The following is an 18,629-nucleotide window of genomic DNA, read 5'->3' as shown; positions in this document are numbered from 1 at the left end:
TCTTGCATGCTGAGTGAGCCATTGATTTTGCTCTTTCTTTTCTCAGCGCGTGTTCATTTGGGACTTGGATGAAACAATCATCGTTTTCCATTCCTTGCTCACAGGATCTTACGCCAACAGATTCGGAAGGGTAAGTGATGTATTTTGAATGCAAACACAGGCAAATATTGCGGCAAAGTTTAGAAAAATACACAGAAAAGGGGTCTGTTTGGGTACAGCGTCCAGCTTCGAGGAACTCAGAGTTCAGAGTAATTGTTTCTTTTTTTAATATGATCGTCGAGGCCTCGCAGGCATTCAGCTCGGCCCGCAGCTGTCCGAGTTATGTGGCTGGTACAGGCATGGATTACAAACCAGTTGCACCGAGAATGTCCATTGACACTTCTTAAGGGTTTTTTGTCCTTCAGAAATGTTTCATTGTTAGGTTTAATTAAGTGTTTGCCGAAACCACCCTTTAAGTGAGGTAGCAAAGTTGATGAAAGTTCAGAAGCATGTTTTCAGAAATTCCCTATATATGTTTTTGAAAGAAGGCTGCATTTATTTGACTAAATATAGTGGAATATTACTACCAATATATTTAAAAATGTCATTTATTCCTGTGATGGCAAAGCTGAATTTTAACTCCAGTCTTCAGCGTCGCATGATCCTTCAGAAATCATAATCTAATATGCTGATTTTCTGTTCAAGAAACATGAAACATGCTCTGAAAAGTTGTGCTGTTTAATATTTTTGTGGAAATTGTAATATTTTTTTTTTAGGATTCTTTAATTACTAGAAAGTTCAGCATTTATTTGAAATTGAAATCTTTTGTAACATTATTTATTCATTTCTTATGCTTCATTTTAAGGCATTTTTGCTGAATTAAAGTATTAATTTCTTAAAAAAACAACCTACTGTCCCCAAACGTTTTGTAGTGTATATCAAGCATGTCATATTTTGTGTAATATATACAAAATGGAAATGCAAAAATATGTATATATTTGGTATGTTAAATCTAAATGTTTTGCATTTAGTTATAGCATAATTATAATAATACATAATGACAAATTTAGCAGGTTCAAAAGGGTTATGAACATGCAATAAGATCTAGTTGACTTCTTTGGTCATTGTATTTGTTATTTTTATATAAACCATCATAAGCTATATTTGAACTTTCAAAACAAACAATTTGGGAAATACGGCGATCTGAAATTCTCAGGCTTCGTCAATGATCTCATGCTTTTATTTTACTTGTGCAACTGCTCGTTTAATTCACCAGATTATATTTTCACAGTCTGGGTTCAACATGCGTGTGTTTTTAAACCCGCTTTGTGTCTGAAGAATGTAGAAAGCTGCTTCCTTGTTTGAGGGAATAAATCACAGACTTGGCATTTTTTGGCTGAGCTTCTTGAAGGGTTTTTTCTTTGTGGTGAGTGTAGATGACAGCAGCGCTCGGATGTCAGTGGAACGGGGCCCGGCGGCTGGTTTGTTCTCTTTGTTCCTCAGGCAGGGTGTTTGATGGGGGTGGTGTTTTGTTTTAAGGGTGAGGGAGCCCTGGCCCTCGACCCTGCACTGTTTATTTACTTTATCTTGGCTGAGCATGCTGGGTAAAGAAGCAAAACTCTGAGAGCGCCTCAATCGCATCCACTCTCTCTCACACACACTTCAACTGAGCCTTTGGTCACCCCTCTGATTTTAAGGTATTTTTCACAAACTGATCTTCATTTATAATTTGACGGCGAGCCCCCATCAGAACTTCTCTTCCTCTCTGCTCTAAAAATCTGATTACAAGTTGCCCTTTTCACATGTTATAATTATTGTCTACTGGGATTTGATTGGTCAGAGGAACATATTACAAGAATTTGAATGGAGAATTAATTTCCAGTTTTATGTTATTACTTTTAGATATTGGAGTCTACATATTGGAGTCTAAACTCCAATTTGAAAAGTTTAAAAGTTTGAGCTCTGTAAGATCTTTTTAAAATCATTTATACTTTTACTCAGCAAGAATGCATCAGATTGAAAGATATTTATGATGTTTGAAAAGATTTCTATTCCAAATAAAAGCTGATATTTTTAACTTTTTGTCAAAGAATCCTGAATAAAAATGTGTTCCGGTTTCCACAAAAATATGAAGTAACGCAACTGTTTTCAACATTGATAATAATAAGAATAAGCAGCTCTGATTTCAAGGTCTTTTTCCTTAACCGACCTTCATTTATAACGTGACGATGAGCCCCCGTCGTTCTTTCTCTTCCTCTCTGCTCTCGAAATCTGATTACGCGTTGCCCTTCTACCAGAAATATGCTTTTCCCATCTACCCTGCAACATCACAAACCACATAATGCTCTCTTAAATCATATCAGCACACTCATCTCAAACCCTTACATTAAAAACCGAGGTGCTTCACGTTTCTCCGATATGAGGCGTAGATGACATAAACAGAAAGAAAACCCAGCGAAATGCATTTCTTCCAGGGAGACTGTTGAGGAAGAGCTCTATAAATAGAGCCGTGTTGGAGAGCTCGCTGCTGTGGTTCTCAGTTATCCTAATTGGCATCAGGGCAGCTCGCTCCCATAAAGCTGATGGTTCGGGCCAGCTGTGTGGCCGTCAGACCCGGAGGGAAAGCTTGCGGGGTGAGGGGGTTTCGGAGGGGAGGACTTGGCGCCCGTTGGGTGGCGCTGATGTGTGGGGACAGGTGGCAGCGAGAGCAGAAGACCCTCTGGCACTCCGGCCTGCTTGTATTCTTAACTCTCCTGCTGAATGATTGTTTAGATTTAATTGGAGAGGATTCGTCGGGCCGGAGAAGTGCACTTTGCATACCTCTCACCACCAAACCTGCTTTTATTAACTTTCAGATACATACACAGGTGTTTATATTCAGTCCACTGACTGGCAAGCTCATAATAGATGGGAGGTGTTGTTTTAAAGCAACCCTTAACAAAGAATGGACCTATTTTAGATTAGGCTATGTATTTAAAAGTGCTTTTCATAATTAAAAGTAACATGAGAGCAACTCGGTATATACAGTATAAATTATTGATCATTTTTTTCATTAACCCTCATTTTCTGTTTGGGAGTCTGAGAGACTCCATGACTCTTTTTATAGCTTAGAAAACATACTTAACGTTGAAGTATCAGGTTGATGACTTCCTGCACTCATGAGAACTGATTATAAACATAATTTTAACTTGCTAACATGCATCCAACGACCTCCATGAAATATATTACTTCAGTTTGGAGTCTCAGAGACCTCAGATATAAACAAAGAATAATTGCAATGGATTTTCACATGCAAAAAGGACCATTGAAATGCATTCCTGCCAATTTAATTTGTTTTATTGGATTTTTCTACAATGTGTTTTTTTTTCTCTCAAATCAAACAGACCCCAAATTGGAAGTTACAATTGTTACTATAATATATGAAAGCCATGTTTCACACTTAATAATTCCTGTCTAATTGTTTTTTGATTGGTCAGAGGAACATATTACAAGTATTTGATGGAAGAATTAGAGGTTTAATTTATTACATTTATATGTACATAATTGGAGTCTCTAAAACTCATTCTCAGCAGAACATGAGGGTTAATTGTTTAAAATGTAAAGTAGACTAACTTTCGAAAATTTGGGATCAGTAAGTTTTTAAAAAAAGAAATTAATCATTTTATTCAGCAAGAATGCATTAAATTGATCAAATATTTACAGTAAAGATATTTATAATGTTACAAAAAGATTTTTGTTTCAAATAAAAGCTGTTCCTTTAAACTTTCTTTTTATCAAAAAATTATGTATCCACAAAAATATTAAGCAGCTCAACTGATTTAAACATTGATAATAATAATAAAAAATGTTTCTTAAGCACCTAATCAAAATATCAGAATGATTTCTGAAGTACAATGTGACACTGAAGACTGGAGTAATGATGCTGAAAATTCAGCTTTGCATCACAGTAATACAAATTACATTTTAAAAAATATTTAGTTGTTTTAAATTGTAATAATATTTCACACTATTACTATTTTACTATATTTGTTGATCATATAAATTAAGTGAGCATAAGAGACTTATCTGTACCACCATATTATCTGTACCATCAAAAATATACAAATTTGTATATTTATTATACACAATTCAAGTGTGTGAACACCAACTTAAAAACCTCATCAGTGTCTTTGCTGGTTCTGCTCTTCTTGTGTGGTTTCCCCTCCTGCTGTCCGCAGTTAAAACATTTTCATTGTGGAGTGTGATAAGTAATCAGTAAAAAGCTCAGCCGTTTCTTCAGGTGGCTTTAAGCTCTAATCCCTGTAGCAGAGCTCTCTGACTCAGCACGGCCGTACAGACACTGGAATAAATCCCCTCCTTTGCTTTCCTCTCTCATTCGCACACTCGTTTTATCCTCTTAATGAACAACGGGATAGTGGCCTCCGATTAGAAAAATAAGCCCATGTGGAATGAGGATTACAAAAAGATGATTTTAAACTGAATAGTAGTCTAAACGTACATTTAATAAACCCTGTGGCATTGTTTTAGTCTTATAATACAGTGTTTCTTTGTCTCAACACTGTGTACTGTCACTTTAAATGCACTGACTCCTAAATATTTGCAGTTTAGTTAAGATAGCAATCAACCACTATATATATACTGTAGATGGATGGATGCATGGATGGATGGAACAACTAGACCAACACAAGTTTGTAATCATGAAAAGGTGTCATTTTGTAATGAGCTTCCTTGATGACTGTTGACTAGGTATTAAAGAGAAAAACACACTGCAACTGGTTTATTAACAATTTAGAGAGCGGTCACTCCAATCTTTGTGTCAGCTCTAACACAACCATGAGATCACCATTACTGCCAGTATTGCATTACCGTGGAAACTGAATACATTGAATACATTTTAAAAAAAGAGTCCATTATATTTTAAGTGAGTAATCCATTTTGATTACTGCCAGTGCACAGGTTTAAACATCACTTGCTAACGCTGTTTTGTGTAGGAAAATGTGCATCTTCCTGTTCCTAGAAGTTTCTATTAAATTCCCAACTTGAGCCTTTTACAAATAGTTGGAAAAATGCTTTATCTGATGTTAGAAGATTGTTCGGGGGAAATGGGGGTGAAATGCATCAGTAGTAATGTGTGTAGAAAGATGATCTTGGCTCTGAGGTATGTGGACAGTGATATATTTATGATGACACTTTGACCTCAAACTCATTTCAACGCATAACACATCTAAGACTGGGTTTTACTGCCTACAGAGTGTAAAATTAAGCCCAGTTTCTTTTCAGAAAAAAATGAAGCTCTTAATTCTTGAGCCTTGTAGTATCAGGATAGGCAGAGATGTGTTTTATTATGTATTTTATTAATTATTTCATTATTTTTTTAAATGTATGCATGATAGATAGATAGATAGATAGATAGATAGATAGATAGATAGATAGATAGATAGATAGATAGATAGATAGATAGATAGATAGATAGATAGATAGATAGATAGATAGATAGATAGATAGATAGATAGATAGATAGATAGATAGATAGATAGAAGGATGGATGGATGGATGGATGGATGGATGGATGGATGGATGGATGGATGGATGGATGGATGGATGGATGGATGGATGGATGGATGGATGGATGGATAGATGGATGGATGGATAGATGGATAGATAGATGGATAGATGGATAGATGGATAGATAGATGGATGGATGGATCACATTTTTCCATATTTACTTTTTTATCTATTATTCTGTTTAAGCCATATATTATTTTATCAAATAAACATTATCCAAAGTAAATATGGGGAAATGTGTTAAACAGAGCTAAATATACTATATTACTGATTCTGAAGCATCATCGTGTATTAGATTAATCATATTAGGATTGAATATTAGGCCTGCCTATATATTTTTTATATTGTTTTGTGGAAAGGATAAGTAATTATTGAGTGTTTTTTTTTTCTCTGTGTTTTTTTCAGGATCCACCAACGTCGGTGTCATTGGGACTTAGAATGGAAGAGATGATCTTCAACTTGGCCGACACACATTTCTTCTTCAACGACTTGGAAGTAGGTCTATCACTTTTTGTGGCTTTGGGGATTCCTTTTTTTTTTCTTGTTTTTCTTTTTCTCACTGGGTTCAATGAAGCTTACTGCAAGCCTTCTAATACTGTGATTACTTCTGCAGCTTGCTTTTTTAGCGGCCATATTTAAAACCCAGCCCCAAGATGTGGATAAGTCACAACAGAGTGTATACATTACATTACGAGCACAAGAGCAGTCCATTAAAGTTTAAGCCATAGCATCAACAACCATTTAATAGCAGGGTGCCTATTTCTCGCTAACGTCCCTCAGTGGTGAAGTATTACCTCGGAGCCCATGGGACACTATGAATTTTACATGCGCTGTCAGTCTCCCCGGCCTGCGCCCACCACCGTCCCCCTCCCTTCCCTGCCGCCCAGGCCAATTTGTCAGCTTCTAATATTTCTGTACGTGCTCTGACTGTCTGCGTGTCATGCTGTGTGCTCGGTGTCTCTGACTCTCAGTCACGGTCTGAAAACGGCTGCTCTGCCCGCTCTGCCTGATTCATGTAGGATCAGTGTAAAATCTGCCCCCGGGGGCAGTTACTGAGAGGGTATCTAGGTGTCTGTCTGCCCCGCCTGGTGAGGGGTGAAAACAAAACTGTTGGGGTCACTTCTACTCGTGATTGGCAGCGCTCCATGTGTTCATAGCAGTGTAATTCAGTTTGACCAGATCTGGTGTTGCTCAATCTAGCACATCATTTAGCGATTTAAACAGATCATCTATATGGCCTGTTAAAATAGCTTCAGGTCTAAAAATATGCTAATAATTCAACAAACCCTTAAAAGCCAGTTCATCCAAAAATAAAAATTCAGTTATCATTTATTCACCTGACTTTCTTTCTTACTTCAAGTCTTCTGAAGTTGTACCATGGCTTTGTGTTAGAAGAGACCAAACTTTAAGTTGTTTTTTATCTATTAAATGAATATGTTGGTTCAGTTCAGATAAGACTATTATGAATGATTCATTCACAAATCGAACAGATCTGGTCCTGAAGTTCTTAACCCTATAAAACCGACTGTATCATATGCATATGTCTACTCTAAGGCCTCTAAATTATCAACATGCTCAAAACCTATTGTACACAATCGGCTACATGCCTTCTGTCTTTTAAAAGGCCTTTAATTGAATTCTCAAAGCATCTCCTTCAGGTCGTGGCCAAAATCATGTTAAAATATATGATCAATAAGTTGACAACATATGTTTTTACATTGCTTTAACTCTTTTTTAAGTTATACAAGATTCAACTAATTTTTAAGCCAGTTTAATGTAATTTAAGTTGAAATGACCTAAACATCCAAGTTGATTGTACTTAAAAAATGAAGGCAGCGACTTTTTTTAGTATACGTTTCTCAGCATTAAATTGACTTATATGTTTTACCTTCCACAATAAAAACTACAGACCTTTGTTCATAAAACTAAATATATATATATATATATATATATATATATATTTTTTTTTTTTTTTTTTTTTTTTTAGTTTGCCTTTTTCAACACTCAACAAAAAAAAATTTATTTTAAAGATGTCTTAATGTTTTGATTCAATAAACATAATTGTTTTATTTATTTATTTATTTTTTGCTTAACTCACTGATTCATAGATCCGGATGCAGTGGACGATTATCAATGAATAATAAAAAATAGAAAGATTCAGTCTGTTTCCAACACAAAGCAATCGTATAACTTTTGAGCAATTGAGTCATATGCACCACTTTTATGATACATAACTTTCTTTTTGAAGCTTGAAAGCTTCAGTTGCCATTGATTGTAACTGCATGAAAAAGAGCAGCTTGAACATTCTTCAAACTTTATCCTTTTGAATTCCACTTAAGAATAAAAGTCAAACAGGTTTGAAACGACATGAGGGTGAATAAACGATAAAAGAAGTCTGAACTATGCCTCTAAGTAGCAGACTTTGCAGACCAGATCTATCCAAGCCCGCAGAACCCACCCGATCACAGACACCGCTGGCGAGCCTCTTTCCCTCGTCCCAGAACCCGACTCCATTGACCCATTGATTTTCCTCCGTGCCCTGCTCGTGGCTGACCTCGCGGAGGAGGAAATGTTTTGTTTGATACTTAAGTGTGAGGAGAACTGTTGCGAGCCTGCCAAGTCTCATTAGTCAACGGCCTCGCTCTGCTTTTCCTGCCACGAGAACCAGGGAGAAAGAAAATGTTTGTGCTGCCCGAGACATTCGAGTGACGGGGAGATTCCAATCGCACTCATCTTGATCAAAGTTAATTGGCAGCAATTGGCTGTTAAATATTTCCGTATGTTTGGCTACACTGAATTGTGCCCGCTGCACTTTGTATAATGGAAGCTACCCCCTCCCCGTCTTTTGAAAAAAAAAAATATGACAGTTTTGTGACAAAGCTTAAATGTGGCTTTTTCACAACATCTGTCCTGTATTTTGATTTCGTTTCATGTGTTTAAACCGCTCGCGTATGATTCGGCTGTCGAGGCTTCTTGTAAAATGATTGGATTGTGCAATGTGCAGTTTTTCCTTTCTGCTATATCTCAGCAACGGAATTATTACATTTCGTTTTGACACTTTAAAGCTAAGGACCTTTCTCTTAAAACGACAATTGCATGCAATAGCTGAATACTTCACTTTCTGTACTTGTTTTCTTTGAACTAAACAGGGTGTTCAGATGGACAGAACAAAAAAAAAATGCAGCACAGAATTGGTGGGAGAATTTCAAACTGTAAATAATACCACAGCAGATATGTATTTGAGACCTTGAAGAAATGCACATGCTCAGTCTAATTTAGTCAAAGCCATAAAGGGATTTCCCTCTGGCTTTGCACATACAAATGCCTAATGGTGATTGGTGATTGTCAACTGTGTAACTTAGACAAATGTGCAAAGGACAGCCGGCACAATCCAGAAATACACTATCAGCCTCTCAGCTTTTGCTTTGTGCCAAGCACTTACAATGCTCATTTTGGGGAATAAAACTAGACTATGATCTGTAATTATCAGTGTTTAGTGTATAAATCCACATGGATACATTTTCTCGTGGTCACATCCTGTCTGATTAAAGCGTCGGTCTGTGTTGGTGATGTTTGGGGTCATGTTGCATTGTGTTGTGTTACACTATTCGGTGCAGTCGATGGGTTGTGTTATTTATTTGTCGTTCCGCACGCGTTCTTGCACCTGTGTTTGATGGGAGTTTGATATATTCAAATAATTACAGATGAATGTTGATATAGAGGAAAGTAATGAAAAGGATGAGGCATGTCGTATTGGTCTTAAGGGTTATAAATTGCACACACACACTACTGTGAGCGAGAAGACACATAAAGAGAGGTCTTTGGGGAAAAAAACTCTCTGTCTTGTTTTTTGGGGGGGGTTTTTTTGCTCACTTAATTATTAATATTGTACAATGACAGAATATATTTCATGCTTGTCAGCAATATGATCCTTGTATTGATTGCAGTATATTGATTCAGATTTCTTCATGACTGAGGAAAATTTCAGGAACCACAAGTTTTATACTAAAATAGAGTGTGCAGAATGTCCTGTGCCATTTTGTACGAATAACTTTATTGAATGGTTGATCAAAACATGTGTTGCTGAAAAATGTAGTGTACATTTAAAAATCTAGTTTTCTTAAAAATCTCCATGCCCTTTTATTTTTTATTTTTTACATTTATAAATATAAATATATTTATAAAACCATTTTTAACCCACTCTGTACTATATTTTGTCAAATGTATTTACATGTAACATCAAGTAAACTACCATTAAAAGGTTTGGGGTCAGTTAAATATTAAATTTTTTTTTAATATTTATCTTATGCTCACCAAAGCTGCTTTTGTTTTATTTAAAATACAGGGGAAAAAACCCATTAAAATAAATATTTCTATCTGAATATGTTTTAAAATGTAATTTATTCCTGTGATGGCAACGCTGAATTTTCAGCATCATTACTCAAGTCTTCAATGTCACATGATCCTTCAAAAATCAGTCTAATATGCTGATTTGGTGCTCATTAATTATTCTTATCATCAGCGTTGATAACAGTTTTGCTGCTTGATATTTTTGTGGAAACCATGATACTTTTTTCCAAGGATACTTTGATGAATAGAGTTAAAAAAAATAGCATTTATTTGAAATTTTTATATTTTGTAACATTATAAATACCTTTTCTGTCACCAATTGATCAGTTGTAATGCAGTCTTGCTGAATAGCAGTTCTAATTTCCTTTCTTTAAAAAAAAAAGAAACATACTGATATACATAAATTATTTTCACAAATTAATTCACTTTTCAATAATGTAATATTCACAAATGATTTTTAAACTAAAAAAAAAATTAACAAATTAATAATCCTTTAATTTTTTGAAATATTAAGTTATTTTTAGGACAGAACAATGCACAAGAAATACAGCAGTATTTTTACTGGACAAATCACACATTTAACATGTGTGCAGGACGCACTCAGAGACTTGTTGGCATTGTTCTCTTTGGTTATACCACAACTGGTCAGACCATAACTCTTGTATGCAATTACCCAGCTTGTGAGATATGCTGCGTGCAGTACCTGAGTGTGAGGATGTTCAGGGGATGAAAGCATTCTTGTGTGTTGGGTGAGAGGTGGAGTGCGGGTTGGTGTGTGGGAATGTGCGTCTCTGGAGGCCCGGCCGTGCTCCCTCTCAGCAGGGAAGGGCCACGGCTCGCCGGGAGAGAAAACAACACAGAGCCGTCTGCGGGACAGAGATCTGCTCCCTGGCTCTGCTGAGGTGGGAACGGTTTCAATTATCCCCGGCCGTACCTCGGCCGATGCATACCTGAGGCCAACCCGGTGACATTGCAAACGGGACGGGTTTAGCACCTCCGGGATGGAGGGGCTTCGCTTATGAGTTTACAGCTGGAATCAAGTAGAGGTGTGATTTTTATTTTATTTTATTATTATTAAAAAAAAATTTTTACAAATGCATTTTTGTGATATTTTTTGAATTGAACAACACAGCGCTTTAACATCTTTCCAGTGCAATTCAACTATCTTAGTTTCCAGTTGCCCTCTCGGTTATTTAGGTAGATAGCTTTGTTATTTAATATACTGTATTTCTGGCCAATACCACAAGCAAATGTTCCATCACAATTCCTCGAGCTCTTTGGAGCAAACCAAAATAGAGGAGTGACTCTTTTGAAAGTGAAATAAGTCATTATCATAACTTTCCCTGCACGTGTTGTGTGTTCGGTAACACAATTGACTCGGTGGATTTAATGTGTTTTTACGTCTAGACGCAGGTAGTGTCTTTTGGCTGTCAGAGCTCCAGAGGTCCCCAGGCAGGAGCCCTGATGTGTTTTGGAATGACTAAAGAGAGAAAGGAGAGCTTTTAAAGTCGGCCTGTCTATCTTCGCTCAGCATCGGCCCCTCTCCTACCCAGGAGCCCACAGTAATGGGGCCTAAAAGCAATAAAGGTTATGCGTCTGTGGAAAATTTAGTGTTACAAACAATGCGGTGACAAAAAGATGGTTTAGAAGCTGATTGCTCACCCTTATGTATAAATAGAGTTTTTTTGGATTAAAGCAAGATTGTGTTTTAAATTAAGTCCCTCAATTAAGACGAAATGTGAAAATAATTTATCATTTGATATAATTCTCAACCGTTAGGGTATTAACAGGTTTTGCTTGTGTTCCTATTTGGACAAACCTTTTTTTTTTTTTTTTACTTCTGTCAAATCTATAAGGTAGAAACGCAGTGGAACCATGTTTGACCACATTCACCACACATCTTCTCTCCATCATACTTACTTTACTCAAGTTTACTTTACTGCACACAAAACATACTTAAGAATGAAATTCTTCCAAACTGCTATTTACTTCTTTTTTTTATAACTTAAAAATAAAGTTAAGAATAATTTTAATTCCCCAAATCATTTCTTAAGACTGTTATTATCTCTTTTTTTTCTTAATATTGTTCTAAAGACAAAACTTGAAGACTTTGAATTGCTGAAAAGAATTCTTAAAAGTCATCGTAAAATAACGGAGCGCAAATGAATTCAACATCTCTGCTCAATCTTGAGACATACTCTTTAAAAAAAAAAAAAAGATTTAAAATACATGGCACCCTAACCTAACCTAACCCTAAAAAGTGGGATTCTGAGTGTTGAACTCGCATCAAACCAAAAACAGTGTGCATGCTTTTTATGAGTATTACGGTAATCTACAGGCAGCATAAAAAGACTTCCTTTGGTGTGTTGTCTTCCGAAAGAACTGCCGTACAATCAAATAATATCAAAGCCTGTCATTTTCTTCTTAAAGAATGAGATGTTCTTTTGGATAACCTTTAAGAATTGTACTTGGGAATGTTTTTATGAACGACTCTTCTTAAGATGATTTTCATGAATCTGGCCCCTGCACTTTCCTATCTTTTTATGAGAGAGTGCGAAAAGCCTCGGTTTTAGGAAAGTCGCGCTTCCCGAGAGCTTTGTTTTACTCGGCTGTTTGAATTCCATGACTGTTCAAGCACAAACTGTGGATTGGAATGAAGTGGGTCTGAAGAACTCTCTTTGTTCTCCATATCCTGTGTCCGACCCACAGGTAAGCTGCACCCTCCCTCTTTCCCCTTTACCTCTCTCACCCTTTGCGTGGGCCAACTGTGGTGGGAAAGTGAAGGGAAGGGGGGGGGGCAAACACTGGGGTCATGAACCCCCCTCACAGACGGGGGATGACAGACCCAGCCAATGGAGTGGCAGCATTGAGAACCTGCGAACCATGGATTGGGCTTTTTCACATGGACTTAGCTTGTAGGCTTGGAGGAATGTTGTGATGATGGCTGTAATCACTCACACTGTGCCTTTGTTACCTGGGCCGCTCACCTGTGTGGGGAGCTGGTTCCTTCTCCAGAATGAGATTCAGCAAAGTTTAGGGTCTGGCCCAAAGGCACGGCCAGGGATGAAAGCCTGAGCTGAGAGAGAGGGGGGAAAAAAAAGAGAAACGGAGGTAGCCAGGGAGAGTAATGCAATACGGATGTTTCCAGCTCGGGACGAGAGAGAAAGTGAGGTTTGTAGTTTTAAATAATCATTTTCTTTTTTGACGTTCTGCAGCATTTGCTTCTGTGCAGTCGGCAGCAAAGCCCTTCCTCTGGCCAACAGGAAGAATCAGCCAGTCCAGCCTGATTGCTTAATGACAGATGCCAGCCGAACAAAGGAGGCTCTGATAGTTCGCATAAATGAAAAGGTTTTTCTAGGCCTGGATAGTCAGAGGAGGAACTGAAAAGAAAATGAGAGCGAGTGAATGGAAATAGAGAAGAGCTGATTTCAAGGTGTTTATTTTGTAGTTTGTTAGGCTTCTCTTGCAGTTTCCCACAGTTTTTCCCACACATTTACACATTTGTTTCGTCTACCAGGGCCTTCATATTGTGTAACGAATGAGAAGGGATCAAAAAATTGATGAATTAAACAGAGACAAAGTGTTTGTGTAAGACGTAATTATGTATGGATTGCAGAGGAGGATCTTTACACAGCCTACAGTAGGAACATCTGGTGTTAGTTAGGAGTGATGTTAGGTTTGTAAGAACCACTTCTTGGTGAACAAGGAGATCCACAAATGAAGAAAAGACAGACTTATTTACACTGGATCACACTCAACTTTCATTGGCATCTGAGGGTCAACATGACCATTTTTTTCTTATATATTCATTCAAAATGCATCAAAAATGTAATTTGCATTTTTAATTGCATGTTTAGGTTTTTTTATACATATATTCTAGGTATAATGTCAACAATGAATAAATTTCCTTATATTACAATGCAAAAAAAATCATTAAAGGAATGAGATTGTTGCATAATCTTTTATTATTATTATTATTATTTTATTTCAATTGCTTCACTGCTTATTATTTGAAAAATTTTTTTTATTATTTTTGTATTATTATTATTTAATTTTAGCTTTAAAACTAAATTTAAATATGTACAGTATATGTATATTTATCACTTTTTACTTAATGGTTACACCACAAGACATTTTCAGGTCATTAAATGTAAACCTTCCTTGAAAATGGTATAAAATTTCAAAAGCATGCAACCAACATTAATAGAAAAAGTGTGTTTTACAGTACATGCTATCATGAACTCTCTTATACATCATTGACCCCATTATCTCAATTGAATTCCTACCACCAACTCAAATGTGCTATACCTCAAGCAATATTTACAGTATCTCTTCCTTTCAACATAACACGTTCTTGAAGATACCTTCAGACAGCCACCCTTAAAGATCAACCACATGCTGTATTTAACCACTTAAAGCTGGCCCATCCTCGGTCATTAGGCTTAACGGTGTTTACGAGCGCTTAAGAAGCTGCCCTAATGAGTCTCATGAGTTACTGTAAGACATTAGGACCGGGCGGCTCCATTAGGGTCCGGGTGCAGCTACCAGAGTGGCAGTCAAGTGGTTTATGTGGGCTCCAGCTGTGTGCAGTAATTGCTAGAGGTTGTGCATTCTTTCTCTGCCCTCACTTTCATCCCGGAGGTCTGGAAGCCCACAACAAGACTGTTAATTGTGTGTCGTAATAACCAGAGAATTAAAAGGCAATGTAAACATGCGGTGATTCCGTCAAAGGGAGATGGTAACGTGTCGAGAGACCTCGACAGCTGCACACAATTGAACAAGGGCAAAACTGCTGGAATGTGTTTTTATGTTTTGGATGTTTTAATCAATCTTGGTTGGAAATATTTCAAATAGTCCATGTTTTATTTATCTGAAATGGCGCATTTGTCATCATAACAGTTAATACTCAGGATTAAACGTCGTGGCGGCGGCCCCAGCTTTCTGTAATGATTTTGGCCTGTCCAAAGGTCCTCTTTGAAAAACAAATTGGTACTTCAGAAGTATTACAGATCCACTGCTGACTATCTAGAAACAGATTACACAAATAGCTGGAGGTGTTCCTGAGCCGCGGCTGCAATTGGCAGTCCATCTTTTGGCCCCGCAACACTCCGAGTTCTCCATGTGAGGTCACCCCGACTCCCCCCTCACAAACCCTCCCGCCTCCAGCCCCCCTCCCCCTTATCTGAGCCTGTGGAGCCCTGGAGAGGAGGAGCAGGGCACCAGGTCAAAGTCTTTTCCTCTTTGGATCTCGAGGCTTGCTGGGAGAGGCTTGGCGAGAGAATGGCTGCATTAGAGCTGGGGTTGGGGGTCAAGATTTTAATTCTGTTAAAGAACAGCTGGTTTGAGTTTCTCTTCACGTCGCTCTCCCCTCCCTCTCCCCACAAATCCAGAGAGATGAAAAATTTGTTCAGAGGGGAACCAGTAAAATAAAAAAGGTTTACGGTCTAAAGCGCTTACCCCTACCCTGCTGTAGCATTAGACAGGAATGCAATAACGTCAGCATTTGGCCAGGTTCAGATTGAGTTAAAACAAGGAAGTCCTTTTTGTATTTTTGTGTCTTAGCAGGCAGTTGAAACTTAATTAAAAGGCTTAATGTTCTGGAAAGGAAATTCTAAGGAATGGCTAAAAGGAAATACCCTCTTCTAAAATTCTACTACCAAGTAAATTGTTAGATTAAACTTGAAATTTGAATGGTGGTCAGCTAATTTATATATGTATGTATGTGTCTATATATATATATATATATATATATATTATTTTTAATTAATTAATTGATTTATTTATTTTATTTTTTGCATATGATTTTTGGAACGCCCAAGCCACCAACTGATTTTTTGTTTGATTTGAATGCTCAGGTCCTGCTCACTAATATCTAGGGCTCTTGCGAGGGGAGGTGGGAGAGGACGACTATAAATGGAAAACTAATAACAGATTTTCAGTCTGCTTTCTCCAAAAAGCTGGCCTCAGGCTGTGTTGGTGTGTGGCTCAGCAGCAATCAGAGGTCATAATTTCATTGGCGGTTAGCATCAGGTTCAATTTTTCTAGTACGTTACATTTACCAGAAAGTCTGGTTTGTGTTACTGTGTACACTGGCTGAATCAGCTTTGAGCTGTAGAATCATTCAGCCTCTCCAAGAAGTGGAGACCCTGAAGGGGGCACAGACGCACTCATTATCCCACAGCTATCTCTTTGTTCAGGCACCAGTCTCTGGACTAGCAGACCTAACACAGAGAGGCCACCTCTACCTTCCCGGAGTCTACCGATCCCGTCCCAATTGACTTTCCGTACCAGCAGATGTGCATATCAAGAGATCCCCCTAGTGGTAGTGGCCAAATGTGTTGGATCCCTGGTCCCCTGATGATGGTGTTTATTTTTATTAAGATTTAGCAGGTGGGGGGTTAGGGGCTGGAAGTGGTTGAGGGTTGATTTGAGCTTTTAGGAGAGAGCTTTCAATTGGGAATTCAACAGTTGTTGACATTATTCACTTCATGGATTCAAGCTGCCAAATCGAACCAAATTTTCCACATGAGAACAATGAATCAAATTGGTATATTTTAATTCCAATCGGCTCACCCTAATTTGTTTTGCTTGTTTCTAGGAGTGCGATCAAGTCCATATCGACGATGTGTCGTCGGACGACAACGGGCAGGATCTAAGGTAGAGTTGGCATCATACTAGCCATTTCACAGTTCACTCTGGCTGAAGTCGAGCTCAAAAGCCCTCTCTCTTTCTCTCCTCTCCGTTCAGTACATATAATTTTAGCACAGACGGATTCCACGCTGCTGCCACTAGTGCCAACCTGTGCCTGGCCACCGGCGTACGAGGAGGTGTGGACTGGATGAGAAAGCTTGCCTTCCGCTACAGACGAGTAAAAGAAATTTACACCACCTATAAAAATAACGTCGGAGGTAATTCCCCAATAAACTGCTTTTCTAAAATTGCTGGGGAAGAGGGGTGGTGCGTCAACAAAAGCACTCATAAGTTTCTCAAATAATCCCTTATGCAGAAACCACTTGGTCTGGGTACATTTCTAAATTTCTCAAAGTATTCGCAGGACGGTCCAACTCAAACAATGTTTCTGTTCATTTCAGGTCTGCTTGGCCCGGCCAAAAGGGAAGCCTGGTTGCAATTGCGAGCAGAAATTGAAGCCCTGACTGACTCCTGGTTAACACTGGCACTGAAAGCACTAACATTAATCCACTCAAGGTAGGCCTTAGCACGAGCGAATTATATAGAGCCCATCACTGATACACATAAATCAGGGAGAGGCATGAATAACGGTGCTCTTTATACCCCAATACCTCAAAGAACACTTATTCTCTGTATTATTTTGAAAAATATATATAATTTTAGGGCACCGATTATTTGCAACAATTAAAGGTCCATTTATCACGGGGCGTTTTGGATGACAAATGGCACGCCTGTTAGACTTGTCCTCCCTTGTGTGCTTTAACTTGACATAATTTGCCTTTCAATTACAGATCAAACTGTGTGAACATCTTAGTGACCACAACACAGCTCATACCTGCCCTCGCCAAGGTCCTTCTGTACGGACTGGGAGTAGTATTTCCAATTGAAAACATTTATAGCGCCACGAAAATAGGTAAGTGTGAGCTCAGTATTAACTACCTGTCTGTGAATGGATTCTATTGGAGTGTGGCCGTAATTACTACGATATTATGTGTAAACAGCGCAAGACACATGGCGTGTGATTGGGTTAGGCTGCAGAAGTGGCGGACACACGAGAGGGTTGATGTTCAGGAAGAGGTCTAATCAGGCTGGGATTATTTTCTTGGAGCTCAGCCTGAACTGGGCCTCTCCTTTTCAGGTCCACATATGAAACCACTTCGGCAAATTTATGTCATTCCACTTTGACATTTTTTTTCTTCTTTTCGGCCTCTGCACTTTTTGCGAATGCAAAATAAACACCAACCTTTACTTTCGTACTTTCGTTTGCGCAAAGCTCTTGCACCTCCCTCGCTGCGGCATTTGCATGTGAGGTTGATTTGGCTTGTTTTAGCCATTTGTCTCACGTTCTGGGAGGAACAAGACACACTTAATGCTTTTCAGACTACTTTTATCTTAGCATCGATCTTATCGTATCTCCAACCCAAGGCAAAGTGTTTACACTGCGTAATTTTGTGTAACTTATGGCGTATTTAAAGAGCCCCTTCACCGGGGCTTGGTCTTGGATGTGGCTTCCTTGCTTTCCGCAGCAAACTTAACCTGTTTCTCCTCTCCCCAGGAAAAGAGAGCTGCTTCGAGAGAGTAATCCAGAGGTTCGGCAGGAAAGTTGTTTATGTGGTGGTGGGGGACGGTGTGGAGGAGGAGCAAGGGTCGAAAAAGGTACGAAGACACCCAGAACTCTACACCACTTTGCCTTCAAACCTTCAATCCATTCTCTGAAAAAATGTCATTGGACCAGCGAGAGAATACATCTCACATTGTAATCAGCTCAATTCTTTTGACAGCTCAAATGTAAAGGGAGGCAAGATGACATAATTACACGTCCCTGCATGTGACTGTGCCGTTTCACCATTTGTAATGCTAGACAAGTCCTCTCAGGCATGTTAGAGAGCCCGTTTCATAAATATAACATGCGTTTGAGAGGCTTAAATCATTGTTAGATAAGTTGAGGATATTCAGAATAACATTAGAACCGTCAGAGGGGCAGCCAAACACCTTAGTGTTGTTTTCCACGACTCATGTTGTTCAATCCAGAAGATTTATGTTAC

The 18,629-nt window shown here is 38.3% G+C and overlaps 1 protein-coding gene across 10 annotated transcripts in view; it reads left to right on the top strand.

Moving 5' to 3' along the window:
• eya1 (EYA transcriptional coactivator and phosphatase 1) overlaps positions 1 to 18,629 on the top strand; it is an 88,532-nt gene that overhangs the window by 66,297 nt on the left and 3,606 nt on the right. For all 10 annotated transcript variants that reach the window (XM_056254123.1, XM_056254122.1, XM_056254131.1 and 7 more), the window contains 7 exons: positions 47 to 130; positions 5,950 to 6,039; positions 16,493 to 16,551; positions 16,642 to 16,802; positions 16,986 to 17,100; positions 17,376 to 17,497; positions 18,140 to 18,240. In XM_056254123.1, coding sequence (XP_056110098.1) covers positions 47 to 130; positions 5,950 to 6,039; positions 16,493 to 16,551; positions 16,642 to 16,802; positions 16,986 to 17,100; positions 17,376 to 17,497; positions 18,140 to 18,240 — 732 coding nt within the window. The remainder of the gene's footprint in view (positions 1 to 46; positions 131 to 5,949; positions 6,040 to 16,492; positions 16,552 to 16,641; positions 16,803 to 16,985; positions 17,101 to 17,375; positions 17,498 to 18,139; positions 18,241 to 18,629) is intronic.

Source organism: Rhinichthys klamathensis, unplaced genomic scaffold (genome assembly GCF_029890125.1).
Source record: "Rhinichthys klamathensis goyatoka isolate OS25496 unplaced genomic scaffold, OSU_Roscu_1.1 h1tg000110l_1, whole genome shotgun sequence".
NCBI lineage: Eukaryota > Metazoa > Chordata > Actinopteri > Cypriniformes > Leuciscidae > Rhinichthys > Rhinichthys klamathensis.
This window is presented reverse-complemented; position numbering and strand designations above follow the sequence as displayed.